The sequence below is a fragment of the Theropithecus gelada genome, chromosome 1 (assembly GCF_003255815.1).
Source record: "Theropithecus gelada isolate Dixy chromosome 1, Tgel_1.0, whole genome shotgun sequence".
NCBI lineage: Eukaryota > Metazoa > Chordata > Mammalia > Primates > Cercopithecidae > Theropithecus > Theropithecus gelada.
Genome location: NC_037668.1, coordinates 8,239,283 through 8,258,452, shown reverse-complemented (window position 1 = coordinate 8,258,452; position 19,170 = coordinate 8,239,283). Strand labels below are relative to the sequence as shown.

Below are 19,170 nucleotides of genomic sequence, written 5' to 3'. Positions count from 1 at the left end.
AAAAATACAAAAAACTAGCCGGGCGAGGTGGCGGGCGCCTGTAGTCCCAGCTACTCGGGAGGCTGAGGCAGGAGAATGGTGTAAACCCGGGAGGCGGAGCTTGCAGTGAGCTGAGATCCAGCCACTGCACTCTAGCCTGGGCGACAGAGCGAGACTCCGTCTCAAAAAAAAAAAAAAAAAAAAAAAAGAAAGAAAAAGAAATGAGATACGAAGGTGCCACTAGGGCTGAATCTAAGAACACTGCCTCACTAAGAACCGTGTTTATCACGCCATGACCTCCTACTGTTCAGATTCTCTGGCAGGACCACAACTGCCATAAACCTCATCAATGAGAGCCCAGTGCCACTCTGACAACCCAGGTTCTTCAACACTGGCCAATTCCCATCAGGCCTGCACACCAAAGAGTTAAGAACTGGCTTTAATCAGGCAGCATTAATCCTCTGACTTTAGCTCCATTATTTACAATGAATACCTTGGTTCTAAAACTCTTATCTGGCCAGGTGCGATGGTCATGCCTATAATCCCAGCACTTTGGGAGGCTAAGGCAGGGGAATCACTTGAGACTAGGAGTTCCAGACTAGCCTACAAAAAAATGTTTTTTTTAATTTTAAAAATTAGCCTGACATGGCTGGCACATGCCTGTAGTCCCAGCTACTCAGGAGACTGAGGCGGTAGGACTGCTTGAGCCCAAGAGGTCAAGGCTGCAGTGAGCTATGACCACACTATTGCAGTGCAGCCTGGGAAACAGAGCAACACCCTGTCTCAAAACAAACCATACAAAAAAACCTCTCTTATCTAAGAGGAGAAAACAGCATTCCCAAAAGAGGACTGACTTTAGAGTTAGAAGGAATCTGAATCCCAGATGTGCTACTTACTTGCTATGCAACCTTGGACATGTTGCTTGACCAATCTGGGCTTTTGTTTCTTTATAAAAATGGGGATAATATATAATACCTTCTGTATATAAAGAGAATCCAGCACTTGATTAACACTTAATAAATGGTAGCAAGTGTTCTAAGGTTAATTAGAATCCTCCACGGAAGCACAGAATTCAGGTAAAATGTCTGATTACTAATCTGGGAAAAACATTAGTGGCCTGCTAATATTACTCCCAGAGGAGAACATTTACTTCAAGGCCAACCAGCATGCAAATATGTACTGGGCAGCACACTTATGTCTAATAATTATAAACCAAAGGCTGAGGAATGCCAAACAATTTATTTTCTGGCTTACTGGCTATCTCTTCTAGAGATACATTATCACAGTCTCCACAAATACTTCTGACACAGAGACCCACATCAAGTAGAGGTGCTAAAAAATAATGATGGGTAGAGGGTCACCTGAGTTAGCAGAAAGGCAAGACTGAAGGCATGTTTGGTAAGGAAAAGTGAGGACAAAGGAACACAAAATGCAAACAGAAAATGAGTACTCTCCAAGCTAACACAAGATGTTACAGAATTTTTCAAACTGCTAGGTCATTTTCTTTATATGTACTTATTAGAACTTTTACAAATGTAGCCTAAACCTTTGAAAAACTTGAGATTAAAAAAAGTCATCAAAATATTTTAAAGAGTAAATACAAAAAGTTTAAAGAGAGTTTAAAGAATAAATACTATTTATCTGAAAGAAGAGAAAATTCAGGCATAGCTGGAAGTCTTTGCAAGCATAGAAAGGATTACACAAAAAAGGTGACCATATATTCTCTCTCTAGTGATGAATTAAATGAAAGACAATGGGCTCAATGGTAGTGGAAGATGATAAATTTAATAGTAATGGTTATTAAATATAGAAATTATTTATTAAAATTAAGTAGTAGAAATATTAAAAATAGAAATAATTTCCCTGGAAGTCTTTTTTTTTTTTTTTAATTGAGACAGAATTTTGCTCTTGTTGCTCAGGCTGGAAAGCAATGGCACCATCTGGGCTCACTGCAACCTCCACCTCCTGGGTTGTAGCCATTCTCCTGCCTCAGCCTCCCTAGTAGCTAGGATTACAGGCACCCGCCACTATACCCGACTAATTTTTGTATTTTTAGTAGAGATGGGGTTTCACCATGTTGGCCAGGCTAGTCTCGAACTCCTGACCTTAGGTGATCTGCCCTCCTCAGCCTCCAAAGTGCTGGGATTACAGGCATGAGCCACCATGCCCAGCTAAGAAATCGTTACAAACAGACAATACATCTACGTTTTCTAAGTATAACACAGGTAACATACTCCTGAGGCACATTCGTGGAGTGTCAAAGATACTCTGCTACGCTGTTTCTTATTCAGTGTCCACCAAGGGAACAATCAACAAAGGGTCCAAGCTGCTCTCTTAAAACGGATTATAATCAAATAGAGTGGTACTTGCTGGTCTGGAGGGGAGACCATACATCTGCCTTTACCATAGATTTTTGTCTTGTTATTTATAAGAAGAGATCATTTCAAGAAAGGGCCACATGTAGAGTCCTAGGGGATGGGTTACCTGGAGTGTGCAAATAAGTGGGAGGGGAGGAAACACATTAATTGGCCTGGCTTATGAAGGTGTGACAGGTTACAGGTGTGTTTACATGACTAGTGAAAAGTTTTTCTCTATGAGGCAATAAACAGAATGCTGGACTATTGCAGGTAAAAAAAAAAAAAAGAAAAAAAAACCGAATTCTCAAGGTGCCTCTGCAAAACAAAATCTGCTGAATATAAAACTACAACAATTTGAAGTCCATCACTGTCTTACCAGAAGACAAACAAAACTGAGCACCTAGTTCTACAAGTCTATGGTAGGGCAATAGCTGGGGAGTTCCTCCTCTACTTTGCATCAGCAGGGGCACCCATTTGCTTAGAGAATAAAAAATGGGCAAATTTACTCAGTTCTCTAGTTTCCACGATTCTATGAAAATCACTTTAAAGCTGTTCTAAGTATTGGGTAAACTCTAAGCAGTGAGCAATTTACACCAGAGACTCAAGGTATAGAACCTCACGTGGCAATCAATAGCAAAGTAGACATACTGGAGGGTTATAAAACAGGGAGAACACACGGCCTTGGGGTCTTTAATGCAACATGCACAAATGAATCACAAGGAGAAGCAATTTACCAAAGGAGTATTTAATACCTGATATACTCTGACATAAAATGAATTCTTCATGCATTTCCAGTAGTTATCAAAACTTTACGTCAAATCGTCTCATAAGGATTGCCACCTGGAATGCAAGCTTCATAACAGAACCCTATCAAAATCCAAAAGCCGTCGGGCGCGGTGGCTCAAGCCTGTAATCCCAGCACTTTGGGAGGCCGAGACGGGCGGATCACGAGGTCAGGAGATCGAGACCATCCTGGCTAACACGGTGAAACCCCGTCTCTACTAAAAAATACAAAAAACTAGCTGGGCGCGGTGGCGGGCACCTGTAGTCCTAGCTACTCGGGAGGCTGAGGCAGGAGAATGGCGTGAACCCGGGAGGCGGAGCTTGCAGTGAGCTGAGATCCAGCCACTGCACTCCAGTCTGGGCGACAAAGTGAGACTCTGTCTCAACAACAACAACAACAACAACAAAAAATCCAAAAGCCCCTAAGACAGGGCTCTTGTTATATCACGTGCTCCAACTTTAGAGAGTTGTTGTGACTCACTCCTCCTAGAAAATCATGACCAAAAACACAGTTCCCAAGGCAATCGCTGACATACCTCAGGTGTGCTAGTGAAAAGAGATTGAAAACCAGCAACAGCTACAGAATGTCTACACAGGGGCAGCAATCAGGTTACATTAGAATGCTAAAGGGATCCTTCTTGAAGCTGTGTTTGCATAGCAAAACTACACATATATAAAAATACCAGTTTCCTAACTAGGTGTTTTCACATTTATATAAGACTAAGAGACTATCCATTGTCACCAAGAGTGAATACCATTGTTCTTGTTGTTGTTGGAGTTCCTTGAGAGTCATGCTGGAGATGTTGAGGGGCACCAAAGCCACCTTTGAGAACCAGGGGCTCTGCTCTCCAATCTTGTGGTTGGCTGTAATGACGAGTGCAATTTACAACCTTGGATGAAGTTTCTTTCTGTGAAGAACTAATCCGTCCTCCTCATCATCAAATAAACAACTCTAACATCACCAATACTACATCTCAGTTACCCCAGATGGTAGCTTAATAGCCTGAAAAAATTAATAGTGCACCTCTAAGCACATTATTCACCCAGAGAATAGCTGAAGCAATGGAAGGAATCTGGCCCATTATATCCCACACAATTGCTAAACAATATGCAATCACAGAAATGAAGCATGCCATATGGTCATCTCTCCACTATATTATGATTAATTGTAATAAAAGTACTGTTCAAAACCCTTGTAGAAATTTGAAAGGCATACCTTTCTTTTCTGGAAGAAACATTACAATAAGACAAGCCAGTCCTCCTAGGCACAGAAATGCTGATAATGTTCGCTTCCGACCAAACCTAAACAATAGAAAGAAATTACACAGTTCTCTTAAGAACCTTATAAATTCATCTGTTTCTTCCCAACCTTCTTATTTAAAAATCTTCAGTTTCATTATATATGTTCATCTCCTTTTAAGGCATAAGTGGCAAATGTGACTGATAGGAAACTGACCAGGACTCAAAATAAATAACCACTATAAAACAAAGGGAAAGTTGCCGGATGGCAGGATTAAGTGATTTGTGTGGGAAAAGAGCATAGTATCATTCAATCTATTTCCATGAGTGCTAAGTTTCAGACACTGTTTTAAATGTTTACCATCTATTACCTTATTTAATGCTAATAAAAATCCTGTAGGCATGTACTACTATATTCTCCATCTTTTAGAGAATGAAACTGAAACAAGGAGAATAGTCTTACAACTTCCTTTATTTTCTGGTTACCTTTTCTGGTTTTATGCAGTTTAAAGTTTTGGCATTTTTTTTAAGTCAATCTCTCTTAAAAATACACACAGGAAAAAAAATTTGTTAGTGGGTTACAAATAAGTGAAATGTTATTTCATACTTATTGAGAGAAGCGATTTTGAAATAAAAGCCCTAGTCTTGGAAGAAATATATTAACATTAATAAGTCTCCCTTTTCTAGGGGCTTACAACATGCCAGGCACTTTTACTAGGAACCTCAATAATTTTGATAATTTTGCCAGTGAATTTTACAATCCCTGGTTTGAGAATAAGTACGAAGGGAGGCTTAGTGAAGAAACTTGTCAAAGTCATACAATGAACACATGGCAAAGACTAGATCTGAATTCAGGTCTGCCAGATCACAAAGGTAGCCTTCCTTCCCTCTGCTTCAGATTTCAATCCTAACTCTGGGTGGTGCTAAGAAGGTCTTAGGTCTTCTTTTCCAGGTCATTTTGCTTAATTTAACAGTCAATATGGAAGGCCTTTCAAGTAACACACACCATGCTAGGCAAGTACCAGGGATGCAAAGACACATAAAATACCCCCATGGACGGCTTCCTTGTAACACTTTTAAATGGCCCCAGAGGTATGCACAGGGTGCTAGAACAGCACAAAGGAGAGGCATCTGGCACAACTGGGGGTACTGGGAAAGACTTCTGAATATAATACATGATCCAGCTCTTGTATCATGACGAGAGGAAGCTGTAGCCTCTACCACAGGGATCAGCAGAGGCAACTGGGAACACTGCCTGGGAGACAAGCCTTCAATTTAACAGAATCCAAACCTGCCCTTCAAAACACTCTCGGCTAAAACATCATGACAATAGCATTAAGCACAATGCCAAAGGAATTCTGAGTTTGGTTGGAATGATGATTTCTGGAGAAAAAGAAATGGCATAATTCAACTGATTCCCAGCTCATGCAGAATGGGATTTTTAGGTGGCCTGGTCAGGGGCTAAGTAACAGAAGCAATCTCAAAAATTGAGGAAAGGGGGCTCTATAAAATAATGTTTAAAATCTATCTCAAAACTGTGCCCACTGACAATGAGTAAAACAGTATATCTTCTGCCTCCTCAACAAAGTAAGGTGGGCCATAGAAGATAAGAAAAGTCTTTCTAGTTCCTTCAATTATTTGTCTTCTTGTAAGAACTTCTAAATATTTATTGTTAATTGAGTTTATAGTTTCATCTACATAGAGCTAATAATCTCATCTCTGGCGACTAACAAATTACATACAGACTACTTACAAACCCTCTGATGGTAATATTCAATACTATCTTGGATTTTGATATTCAATATTGAATTGAAACCTATATAAAAACTCGTAAGCATGAAACTCAAGAAATCCTGCACTAAGAAATGAATTCTAACTGTTTTTAGATGGAAAGAAACTAATCACCACAGAGCAATCAGCTGATACTGCATACAAAGACAACACCGTGTAGATATGCATGTAAATCAGAGGGCATATGTGTGTGTGTGTGCATTCTCTGTGGTGCACTTCATATTCATCCACACTTACCATTTTTGGTTAATCAAGTAGATACAGAGAGGGTAAGATGGAATCTCTATGAGGCCAGACAGGGCCAGGTTGGCATAAATACTTCCGCCTAGATCACCCGCACTCAGAGTTAGGCCATAATACACCAAGCTGCACACAAACCTGCAATTGGGAGTCAAAGGACCAGGAGGTAAAAGACAAGAAGGACAATAGAAAAGTACATAAGAATTTGCCAGAGAAGATTCAAATAGTGGTTCAATATGGTGGCTTGATCTGCTGCAAGCAATAAGCTTGTCTCTCCTACTAATTTTTCTATTTTAATCTAAATTTCAACACTAGTTAAAAACAAAAAATTATGGGGGCTTGGAAATAATTTGAGCTATGTCTACATGTTATATAAATCAAATGGATGGCCAGCCCCTTAAAGAGGAAAGACATTGCATGTGCTTTCAGCAAGCATTTTTGCAATTAATAGAACACAATGACCCTATTCTTTATTTAAGGCAACAATTTATGGAACACTTGTTATAGACTGTTGTAATATTATTGAAATGATTCCAGAAAAGAACTCCCATTGAGAAAGCCAACAGAAGACGGTCTTAAGAACACGAGCTGAGAAGTGACTGGATCTTCAGTGGGTCACCTGAAGGCCCGAAATGACTAGCACTCCAATCCCCAATGATCCAGACACTTCCCATTGCAGGTTTTAACCCCATCCTGCACTCAGTAGGTGCATATGACCCAGACTCCCAGAACAGGAAAGAAAAATTAAAGGTCACAGCAAAGGCAGGATCTTCTAGGAGGAACAACTGAGGAAAGGTCACTTAAAAAGCCATTAGTTTATTTATGTACACCATTCCTGAAACAAACAGGGAGCTCCTCTTGGGTGGCAGGCATTGTGCAGGGCACCAAGCCTCTCTCCTACAATCCAGGAACTAAAGAGCTGAGGAAGCCAAGTGCCAACCTAAAGATCCAAATCAGGGCTTCCTCAAACACAGTAATGGTGGTAGCAGGAACTTCTATGCCTAGGAAACTGCATTATTAAAATAAAACAAAACAAAATAGAATAGAATGAACAAAAATAAAACCCTGAAACTGGGCTTTACAAGAATATGGATATGTTTGGTAAACCACAAATTTCTATAAAAGCAGTAAAATACCAAAGCTTTGTTAAGTTCATCAGTTTTTATGCTTTTGCAATGCAGTTTGATCAGTGTTTATTAAGGGGACGTTCTCATTTGCTTCCCTTTAGCTTTCCTTAGAGAAAGTCTAATGAGCTGTGGCTATAATGAGATCAATCAGGAAAGTGAGTTTTATTTCCATCTCTGCTTAATCTCAGAAGTGGGCCAAGTACTCCAGACTGTGGTAATGTAAGGAGAGAGGGATGTCAGGAAGTGGGACCCCCAAGCTGGAGTGGTTAGTAGTCCAGCCCTCCCTAGCAAATGAGCCAGAAGTATTATGCATGACTTCTTGCTGAGATGAAGTGTTATTCATATACCAAGGGCAACAGGCAGGATTGTAGCCAGGACATCACATGTAAGGATGCAAGGTGACACTGCATTGTCTATTCTCACTGTCTTCCAGGTATCTTGCATGAAAGCAGAGGGCAAAATAAATTTAAATCCATGTAGTTTTCTAAAATGTTTTTAAAATCCTTTATACCTGCAGAAGAGACTTTCCTCTTACATAATGCTGTTTCCCAGTTAGTTTTCTGTGTGTCTGTTCTGCATTTACAATAGAAATTCCAGACACACACACACACACACACACACACACACACACCCCTGTTTAAATCAAGCTGTGACAGTATCAAGTCAAGGCAAGAATAGACAAGCCAGTTCAGGACAACAGTGGAATTTCGTTCCCAGCTGGTGATGAGAGAGAATGGGGAGAGCATGAAGCATGGAAGGCCCATTGTCCCCAGGACTGGGCCTCTGTTCTGCAAGTTGCCTTCATCACGGAGTTGGTCATTGGGATCCATAATTACAACTATTAAAATCATTTCAATCCTCTTTATGTCCCCCAAACAAAATTTAAAATGCTTGTGTAATATTTAACAGTATATTTAGAGCATCAAAGAACTACTTAAAAAGGCACTATTGTGGAAAATAACCAAAGAAACAGATGTTTAACACAGAGGTATAATTTGAATCCCCAGTTAAGGCTTTCTTGAATGACAGATCCACAGAGAAGATTTTAGAATTTTATAGCATCTTCAAAAAGAATGGCAATATGTGGCGTGACTGTCTCTATTATCACATGTTTTAACATTCTCAGCCTCAGGGAAGAAGTTTATTTGGCTGTGTAAGAAATAAAATGAACAGGGACAGTCTCCCCAGCCCTAAGTCTAGGGTTGGTTTGTTTATCCATTGAAGGCCAGAACCCAGAAGTTAATATACATGGGGAAAAAGATAAAAATAGTGAATAATCTGCAACAAGTAAGTGGTTCCTCCAAGGCAGAGATTGACTAACTGTCTATGTGATACGCAAACGTAAAGTTTTATGGAGCCCTAAGTACCTGAACATACTTTATATTTGTTTTTGAATAGTAGAACCTCAAATCAGCAGCTCCTATGCTGTGTTCTCAGGTTTGGCTTTCAGCGGTTTTCTTAATCTCCATGCCTCCAAGCCTCAACATTTATTATGCATCTGTGATATTCCTAGCACTGTGATGGTTCTGTGGGGGAAAGTAGCAGCTGGTTAACATGGCCCCCAACCATACAGGTGGCAGCCACTGCTTGGGTAGAAAAAGAGAATATGATATAGAAAAACATCTTTGCAGCTTCTTATTCTAAAGCTACTATTCTTTGTAGCTTTATACATAAGATCACTTTCATATAAAATCACTTTCCTTTATCCCTGCATGAAATGTAGGGTTCCATGCAGGCTTCGTGGCAAATACATATAAGCCACAGCACAACTGTCCTTTAGGCTAGTAGGTATGATTTTGCCCAGATAACACTTATGGCACGTTAGCAGGATGTACAATATCAAAACACATTGCAATCCACAAATTGTATGCACCCATCCATTTCTCCTCTTTCTACAACTTCATTCTTTAAATGAAACCATCTTGAACCACTGAATGCAACTTACACTCATGCTGAGAGCATTTTGCGAGGCAGGTGGGAATAAGCTAAACAACCAGAAAAATCAGGTTCAGAAAGTGCTCATCAGTTCAATCACTGATTTACATATGTGGCTTAGGGTTCCTCACTTCAAACTCCTGGGGTCCCATCTGTACAAGGGATCATATTTAGCCCACCTCAGTGAGTTAGTGAGTGGGAGTGCCACAGAACATGCAGCATGAAGCACCACAATCAGAATGTGCTAGCAAACTGCGTGATGCCAACGCCAAAGGTAAGTATTTTTAAAGTCCTATTTAAAAACTCTTCTATTTCTAGCATGCTTATTTGCCTTCTTTCCTTTTTTGCAGCGGAAGGGGCAGGAAGGCTTAAATATTTATGATAAATACCTCAACAGCAAAGACATGCTTCTGATGTCTACTTACTTAAGCTCAGTGGACCTGCCCATCAGGCACCATCATCTGCTGCTTGAGAAAGACAGGGCTGCGCAAGAAGAAAACCAGGCACTAAGAATCAGGGGCCTTGCTTTTAAGAAAGCAACCTCAAGCTAATAAAAGAGGTAAAATTCTCTGTACCCTGAAGAAGGAGCAGGATATCAAGAGAACCTTGAGCAACCTTAGTTAAAGAGCAACAGAATACGCCTTAGTATAATTACCAGATGAACATCAGGATCAAAGTGTGTCCTAAGAGGACCCGGTAACGAAACAGATCCAGGAAACTTCCAGTCTCCCTGCAGCTCCTGTTGGCGGGGTGTGTTAGTGAGAATGTGCACTTGAGCTTGCGGTTCCTCTTGGCAATGAGGTACAGAGCCTCTTCAGCCTCACTCAGTCGACCCTGGGAGTATAACCAACGAGGTGATTCAGGAATGAATCTGAAAGAGATGTCATTAAAGGCTGTATATTCATATAGGCACACGTGCACAGGAAGGAGACAAATCACCTACTCAGTACGTGGATTCCTGCACCACAAATGGATTCCGTGTTAGACTTAAAGTTTGACTCTCCCAATGACATATGAAAGGGCTACTTTCAACAGCATGGTAATGTTAAATGGTAGTCTACCGCTGAAAACCAAGAACATGCTTTTACAATTGCAGTTTAAAAAGCAAACAGTATGTATTTATTTTTAAATAAATTTTAATATGTGAATTTTAATATGTTAAATATTAACATTATTCAGTCTATAGGACTGAATAATGAAAATTCTTCATAAAGCACAGGTCAAAGATATGGCTCTAAATCCTAGCCAAGTGTTGTTTGAATAATACTGTAGAGACAAAGGGTTTTTTTAAGTTCTAAAAAAGCCTCACAAAGAAGATGGAAATCTTTATTATCTCATCAGAAAAAAAAATTTAAACTAAAATGTTTTTAACATAGTGACATGTAGGAGGTAGAGATTATCTTAAGACTACACATAAAGATGAAACCAAGTTTAGCAAAGCTACTTTTGAGTGTTTACTGCTTCAAAATACTCAAATCACCTGACACACTGGCTTTAAAACGTCCTGAGGATATTTCCTGATCCCCCAAGACCTTAAAGAATAAAAGTTATTTCTTGATCAACTTCTAGTTACAACACAACAGTTATTTTCTAATATAACTACAAAGTGTTGGACAATTATATTGCCATTGATATATTCGAAGAGTTTCAAAACTTAAATATTATGTATCTTTTTTCTCTTCCCCATTTTGCCTACACTTTTAGAGGTCTTTCCAAAGACAAAACCAAGGCAGGAATATGGAAGCCTTGTTTACAAGACACAAATCAAGGTTTTTTTTTTAAATCTAATTTGACATTATCTGCCTAAAATGAAACTTCGATGAATAAAACTGGCTATTTAAGGTGCTTTATAGAATTCACTGTGCCTTCTAATAAAGATAGTGAATTAGCAACAAACTCTACAGGATTTGGAAACTTAATGGACAGCCAGTCTGTCAACAACCATTTATTGAGCATTTCAATTTTGTACAGAAGAATGTAATGGTGCTGAAAGGAAAGACGCTGGAAACCAAAAGGCAGGAGTTTTACCAGGAGCTTTGCTACTGGGGAAAAGAATATTCATGCATGATAAAAAAGCAGGAACAAAGGCCATCTACAACATCCTGAAAAATCCTTCCATTTACTTCTTCATTGTCATTTGATTGTTATTACTGACAAACAAATAAATAATCAAGTAACATTGTTCTGTTGAAGTTAGGTGTGCAGGTTATGAGTAAGATTTATTGGCCCTATCTATAGGGCCACATAGGCGCTATTATGTAAAACCACTTGATTATGCCTAAATGAAAGAGGACTACTATGATAAATATTGAGAGAAAATATATGATAATAAAAGTTAATTATTTTGGGGAGGATTGTGAGGAATAAAAAAGAACAGAAAATATGCCAAAATATTCACAGTCATTATCTTTGGGTTATATAAGTCATTTTCCCCTACCCTTAGCCTCTCTGTGTTTTCAAAATTGTTTATAAGCAATAAAAATTACTTTTAAAACTTTATAAATCATTTTAAAGATGGTATTTGAGAGACACGAAGGCTTTAGAAATTTGGCTCTGAGTGAATAAAACTATTTCTACCTGGCAAAGTGTTTATCTTGATCATGAAAATCTTAGGACCTTATATTTCTCTGCATTTTGCGAGGCCAATAAGCTTGCTTATAAAGAGGGTCACCTAGTTGCCGTGGACAGATTTGGAAACAGAGTTCCAACACATAGAGACTATACATGCAAAACAGTAAAACACGTTTTTAAAAGAGCGAGCAGGCCTTTGAACATGCCGTCCTCTACAGAGCAGCAGGGTCATCTGTGCCGTGGGCTCCTCTGAAAGCTAAAATGCTAATTTAACGATGTTGCCCCACTCAAAAATGCTCCTTGAATATTAAAGGTGGCAAACCTTTGTAAATTAAGGGGACCCTGGTTTTCAGGAAAAAAAAGTAAATCTACTGAAATTGAAGTATTGTGAAAATAAGGAATTTTTCAGCTAGGTAAAAATGTTTCTGATAAACAAATAAGGTATATAACGTGGCTTCTTATGTTGCTGATGAAAAATCTGAAGGTGATTCCAGATGTTTTTGTCCCAACATTTGAGCAATGTCCAAGGATCTACTGTGTGGAAACCCCTGGCTTTGGTACTGGGGAAAATGTGATCATGGAGTAAACAGCCTGCTACTGTTGGAGAGCTCTCAGTATAGAGAGAATGTCGCTCCAGTATGAGGCAGAAACACAAGGACCACTCAGAGGGTATGGGTGAATGCCGTGGAATTCAGAAAAGAAAGAGAATGACTTGTAGCTGAGGCTATGAGCAGGAAAAGATGGGGTGGACGGCATTTGAGCAAAATCAGGACAGTGGTGTACTTATCAAATAAGAGGATCTGGGCAGATTGTTGAAAAAGCAGGCACAGCACTGAGTAGCAGCATGGAGCAGAAAAGCATCAGGAACAAGTAGTGCAGTGTGCCTGAACATGGGATGGGAATAAATTAGGAAAGATAAATTGGAGGTTGGCTGTGGGAAGCCTTTCGTTCCAGGCTCAGTGGAGTAAGTAAATATTTTAGTCTCATGAGTTCATTTCTCTCTGCTTTCTATTTTTCAGGACCAGAACTCACTTCCCAGTGAGGAGATGTCTCCACCTAGCACTAAGCAGTAACTAATTCAGACTACATATTCAAAAAAAGAACAGCTCAGATCATCTAGTGAAGTGGTGCTACTGTTAAAGGGGAGATGAGAGCCCGACAAGATGGAGAAGTGGGAAATTTACTAAACGTTTTAAAAGAAAATTTATTTATTCATCAATATTTACATAAATGTTTATTAATTCAAAGTACTATAGTAGGCATCCATTTATTGCTTTCAAAAATTGAAAATATATGTTAATAAAATCATATTAGTTTCTTCTAATAAAATTATCTCACTCGAATTCATGTAACTAAAATACATTTAACAAATTTTATTTTTAAAATACAGGGTACTTCTACTTTACTCATTTTTGCACTTGACATTCTCTTGCTTTCAAAAATGTATGAAAAATTTCAATTTAGTCCCCACCAAATCTCAATTTAGAACTCGGATAAAGAGCAAATAAATTAAAGAGTTGTCTGAATTAAAACACTACTACAAGTCTCCTTCACTTTATGGCATAGATGAAGGAAGGAAATACTGGCTGAAAATTTTGTTTATGTTAAAGATTTTGATGATCACCATCAGAGATCTGATATCTCAGGGAAGAAAAGCCTTTCATATACCACATAAAAACTTCTGCCGGGCGCAGTGGCTCATGCCTGTAATCCCAGCACTTTGGGAGGCTGAGGCAGGCAGATCACCTGAGGTCAGGGGTTCAAGACCAGTCTGCTGACCAACATGGAGAAATCCCGTCTCTACTAAAAATACAAAATCAGCCAGGTATGGTGGCGCATGCCTGTAATCCCAGCTACTCGGGAGGCAGGAGATTCACTTGAACCCGGGAGGCGGAGGTTGCGGGAAGGCGGAGGTTGCGGTGAGCCGAAATTGCGCCATCGCACTCCAGCCTGGGCAACAAGGGTGAAACTCCAGCTCAAAAAAAAAAAAAAAAACTTCTGGTGAAATGGGCTTACTAAGTTGGTGGCTTGCCTGTAACATCTGGGTGTCTTAGAGGGCCATGGTATGACACCTTGGGCAGTCATTTACAGAGTCCTTCCCTGACCAGGGAATCATCCTGCCACTGTTATGAGGTCCTGCACTCTAAGGATTTCTTCTGTATCTAAGAGTCTTCCAGAGTCAAAATTTAGAGGCCCTGAAATGACACTAATCTGTAAGATGAACAGTTGTCACTACATATCCAATACGAGTACACTGTTCTACAAAATCATACCTCAGTCACACACCTAGTACATAATGTGATCCAGCCTGAAGACCTTTAAGGTTGAGGTGTTAGGTTAAAAAAGCAATTGGTTGCCTATGCCAACAAGGTGAAGGTTACAATGCAGTCTATTGAGAGGTTATTTTAAACAAGGGATACCTGCATTCTGAATTAATTAAGCATCTCTCTTCCCAGGAGCTGCCAAGAATTGGAGCACTTGCAGAATTTAGTTCTTCACCAAAGTCAGTGCAGGCAAGCTCCTGAAAGGGAATAATGCTGCTCATTGACCCACATCTTCTTAAGACATTGCTTTGGCTTTTTAAATTAAAACGCCAAGAGGAAAAACTACTTACAAAGATAAGAGAAAGACCACTGTTCCCTGCAGGTTAACCAGAACAGCTAGCGTCCTCCAGGAGCGGATGAAGTATCCTAACAGGGCATATTGGGCAATGCCAACTGCAAAGAAGAGGCCGCCAATCGATCCTAATTCAGGGAAAAGAGAACTGTCACTGGAGAAAGCACCATCTGCGGCACCATTTCCAACCCCAAGTCACACAGCCAATTTCTTCCTGGTGAGATGTCAGCCCTATGCTGGCAAGTGTAAGAGGCACACCAGAAAAGAAGAAAAGTCTACACTAAGTTGAACATCAGTGAATGAAAGTATTATAGAGGTCAGAAAATTAGTGGAAATAAAGGGAGGACAGACGAAAAATACAAACTATATGGGGACATACACATTTTAAGAATTTGTTCAAAATGCTTTCTGCATTGCCTGTTGTACTGACATTTGCCTGAACCTGTGGGTAAGGCTTGGAAATACTTTTGCCATAGGGGTAATACAGTTTTTAGGTCATGAGGTTATTGCAATACCAAAACTTAATCTTTATCACACAGGCTGTCCTTTAACTTTCTTTCTTTTTCTTTCTTTTTTTTTTTTTTTTGTTTTTTTGAGACAGAATCTTGCTCTGTCACCCAGGCTGGAGTGCAGTGGTGAGATCTCTGCTCACTGCAACCTCCATCTCCCGGGGTCCCGGGTTCAAGCAATTCTCTGCCTCAACCTCCCGAGTAACTGGGTTTATAGGCACCCACCACCACACCTGTCTATTTTTTTTTCTTTTTGTATTTTTATTAGAGATGGGGTTTCACCCTCTTGGCCTAGCTAGCCTTTAACTCCTGACCTTGTGATCTACCCGCCTCAGCCTCCCAAAGTGCTGGGATTACAGGCATGAGACACCTTGCCCAGCCGAAGTTTCTTAAATCACAACTCACTCTCCCAATTCTCCCTACTGCCTTCTCTACTTAATGTATTACTATAGGATACATGACATTTTGTATTTATCTGTTTCCTGTCTGTCTTTCCCAAGTAGAAAATAAGCTCCCTTAAGCATGGATTTTTGTCAGCGTGATGATGGAAAAATATCAACCATGGAATTGTAAAGAACCTTTTACACTTTTTGAAATAAATATTGAGATGGGTATTAAACCCACAGGCTTGCCCAATATTCTTGCAAATTCTGTACCTCTAACCCACTTTCCATAACTGCCACTATTGCTATTAGTGGTAGTAATAGCTATTATTTATTAAGCATAACAGTTTCGCATACATTGTCCTATGAAGTAGGTACCATTATCAACCATATACTAAAGTGAAAAATAGCTCAGAGTGCTTAAGTGAAGCTGCTTAAGGACACAGAGCTGTAAGCAGCAGGGCCAGGATTTGTGCCCAGGCCTGTCTGAGGGGGAGGCCTGTATTCTATACCATTCCTCTCTTCTATCTCCCCTCTATGGGAAGGCAATTTCTGTGGGCATTCCGCAGTGACAAAACTTTGTTGATCTTGTTACAAAATAATAATCTTGTAATACATGTGTTTCCTTTGATTCCTATCCATAGTTTATTACTTTATAACAAATAAGTAATGGCTTGTATACTGTTTGACCTAGTGAGGAAAGGGAGAGCTAGAAAGGGAAGCTGATGTGACAGCATATTCAGAATATGTGGTCCAATGAGTTGTGGGATGAGGACAGTGCGAGTTTCCTGGAAATTTAAGACAGTCAATAGCTACTACGTGTTCACTGCTGTAGATCAAACAGCACCCGGCTTCCAAGAATAAGACTTCTTGTCTGTCGTTGCTCAGAATAGTCCTGAGCACTCAGTATCCCTTGACAACAATGTAGGCAAAAACAAGAAAGCCCAGAGCATGGGATGGTTTCAGAGGGACCAAGTTCAGATGCCAGTTCTGCTACATACTACTCTGACCTTGGGCAAATCACTAAATGTCCTTGAGCCTCAGTTTTCTTATTGGTGAAATAGAAATAATAGTGCCTACCTCAAAGGGTAGTTTTTATTAGTTTCAGATGAAATAATGTATGTTATACAAATGTTGGTTATATTGTCCTAATGTCATCTGGATTTAGCCCTTCTATTTATTAACTTCAAAAAAAAAAAAAAAAAAAAAGGCCATCTAAAAGCCCCCTGTTGAATCTATCACAGAATATTTTCTACCTGGTTCTCATTCCTAATTCCAAGAATGCCCCACCTGCTGTTGGAGAACTGACTTCCCTGACTTCATCTCTGTGGTTCAAATGGGGCCTGCCAATTATAGTTCCTTTAACTGCAGGGTGACTTTAATCAGCTGAGCTGATCAGAGGCCTTACCCAAGATTTTAAATACTAGACTTGGAGCTGCTGGGCCCTGCCTCTGACTACGCAGAGGAAGCTTCTCAGAGAGGATAGGGAGCTGAAATGAGAAGCATCTGACTTCTGGTTCTGGGCATCTTCAATGCCTGGCTCTTCATGGTCTAGTTATCCTAACCAAATGATTTCCCCTTATATATGAGCTCATTAGAGTTGAGTCTCTCTCACAATCAGTAAGATCTGGCATCAACTGGACATGATGGACAAGAAGAAATGATTTAAAGTTATCTAGTTTGGTGACCTTAAATTCTGTGATGACATAGGCAGAGGTCTCAGAAAATAATGTAGCTTTTAGGTGGAAAGAAAGTAATAATTTTTTATTTAAGGAGTCAATAATATTCACATCTAATGTCCAGCAAGAAGCTGCACATATATGCCTGTAAATGACAACAGGGAGAAGGCGTAGAGATTAATATAATAAGGCTCTATGCTATTTGGTTTAAAAAAATTAATAAAAAATAAATATTTCAAGTCATCTCTTCTGGAGTATCATAGGTGGCTTTATAACCATGTATATGCCTTTACGTACTAGGCCTATTTTAAAATTTATTCCCTGCTTATTTTTAATTAATTTCAATTCTGCTATTCCTGCTCAGTTTGCACTAGTAAAAGCTAAATTTCAGCAGGCTAGAAAAGAGTATATAGTTATGACTTCATTTTTGTAAATGGTACCAGTAATCCATCTGGTTTTCAAATAAAGACCATAAAGTCTCCTTGAGTTCTTTTGCTCTCCCCATCGCTGCTTGTCTTTTAGCAAGTCACTTTCCCACCAAAATCCAGCTCAAACACATCCTCTTTCTTCTTCACTGCTTCCATCTTGTCTAAGTCACCACTGGTTTCATGTGGCCAACTATAGCAGCCTACTAAATGATCCCTCAATTTCTGTACCTACCAGAGTAATCTTTCTGTATATGAGACCCCATCACTCCTGTGTTTAATATGCCCCACTGGCTTCCCACTGTACTTCAAGTAAAAAAACAAATTCCTCATTTGGCCCATCACAGGCCCCGCATCATCTGGTCCCTCCCAACCTCTTACTTCACTCTTTCTCTAACTCTCTACCCTGTAGTCATGAGAACCTTTTCAAAGAAGTTCCTTCCTGCTTCAAGTCCTGGGTCTTTGCCATTCCATCTAGCTAGAATATTCTTCTCCCAGAATTTCACAGGTCTTCCTAATCATTCATATCTTAGATCAAATGCCCACACTGAGGTTTTCTCTAACTATCCTATTTAATGCAGCTACTCCCTATAATTACTATCTAGCCCATTACCCTCCTTCATTTTCTTCATTGTACTTCTAACTTCCAGAAATTATCAATTTGTTCCACCTTTCCTAAGTACAGCATAAGCTCCATGAGAGCAAGAACCTCCCCCAAACCATCCTTATCTTTTCCACCTTTTTATCTAAAAAAAGCAGTGTTTGGCACATGGCAGAATCCATTTAATAAATGAATGCTGTGGAACAGACATGCAAAGGAAAAGCTCTGAAAGCATACACAGCAATATGTTAACCACGGTTGTCTCTAGGGGAATAGGAATATCTGTATTCTTTAGTTTGATGAAGTGTGCATATATTTCTTATTTTTTACAATGAGCATTGTTATAGGAAGACATTAATATAAGAAAACAAATAATAAATATATTAATACGGAATTTTTCACAGCTTCAGTATTTTTTTTCACTTCTTAATAATTTTTAGTCAATTAGCTGAAAATCCTTTTTGTTAAGTACTACACTGCAAACAGGTCAAAAATGGATGCTTGCAGTTTGTACTTGTGCTTTTTTGTATATGTTTACATATTGTTTTTTACACATTGCAAATATTATTTTGTAATAAGCATAATTTTTCAAACTAATTTTCATTGCCAAATAATCAGGCTATTTCCAGCAAATCCCCTATTGCTGAACATTTATGCTTTTCTCTGACTTCTTGCAATTCATAAGCATATTTGAAGCCACAGGTGTAGATAAAATCATTCTGGAAAGAAACCAGCTTGCAAAGAAAGACCAAGGACAAAACCCTGGGGAAGACCTCGGGTTCATGAGAGAGGGAAGGAAGCTACTCAAAAAGAGTTCCAGGAGCTATCAGAGCCTTACTTTTGCCCTGGGTGCAGGGCTGTGTACTGGTCTTCAGGGAACTCTCACACTTGCCCTGAATTTCACATTGAATTTGGCAACTATCTGGTTTCACTGT

The 19,170-nt window shown here is 39.4% G+C and overlaps 1 protein-coding gene across 2 annotated transcripts in view; it reads right to left on the bottom strand.

Moving 5' to 3' along the window:
• The window catches only part of SLC22A15 (solute carrier family 22 member 15), an 87,577-nt gene that overhangs the window by 22,539 nt on the left and 45,868 nt on the right, over positions 1 to 19,170 (bottom strand). For both annotated transcript variants that reach the window (XM_025368379.1, XM_025368386.1), the window contains 4 exons: positions 14,637 to 14,766; positions 10,107 to 10,322; positions 6,387 to 6,527; positions 4,336 to 4,421 (listed from right to left, as the gene is read on the bottom strand). In XM_025368379.1, the coding sequence (XP_025224164.1) occupies positions 4,336 to 4,421; positions 6,387 to 6,527; positions 10,107 to 10,322; positions 14,637 to 14,766 (573 nt within the window). The remainder of the gene's footprint in view (positions 1 to 4,335; positions 4,422 to 6,386; positions 6,528 to 10,106; positions 10,323 to 14,636; positions 14,767 to 19,170) is intronic.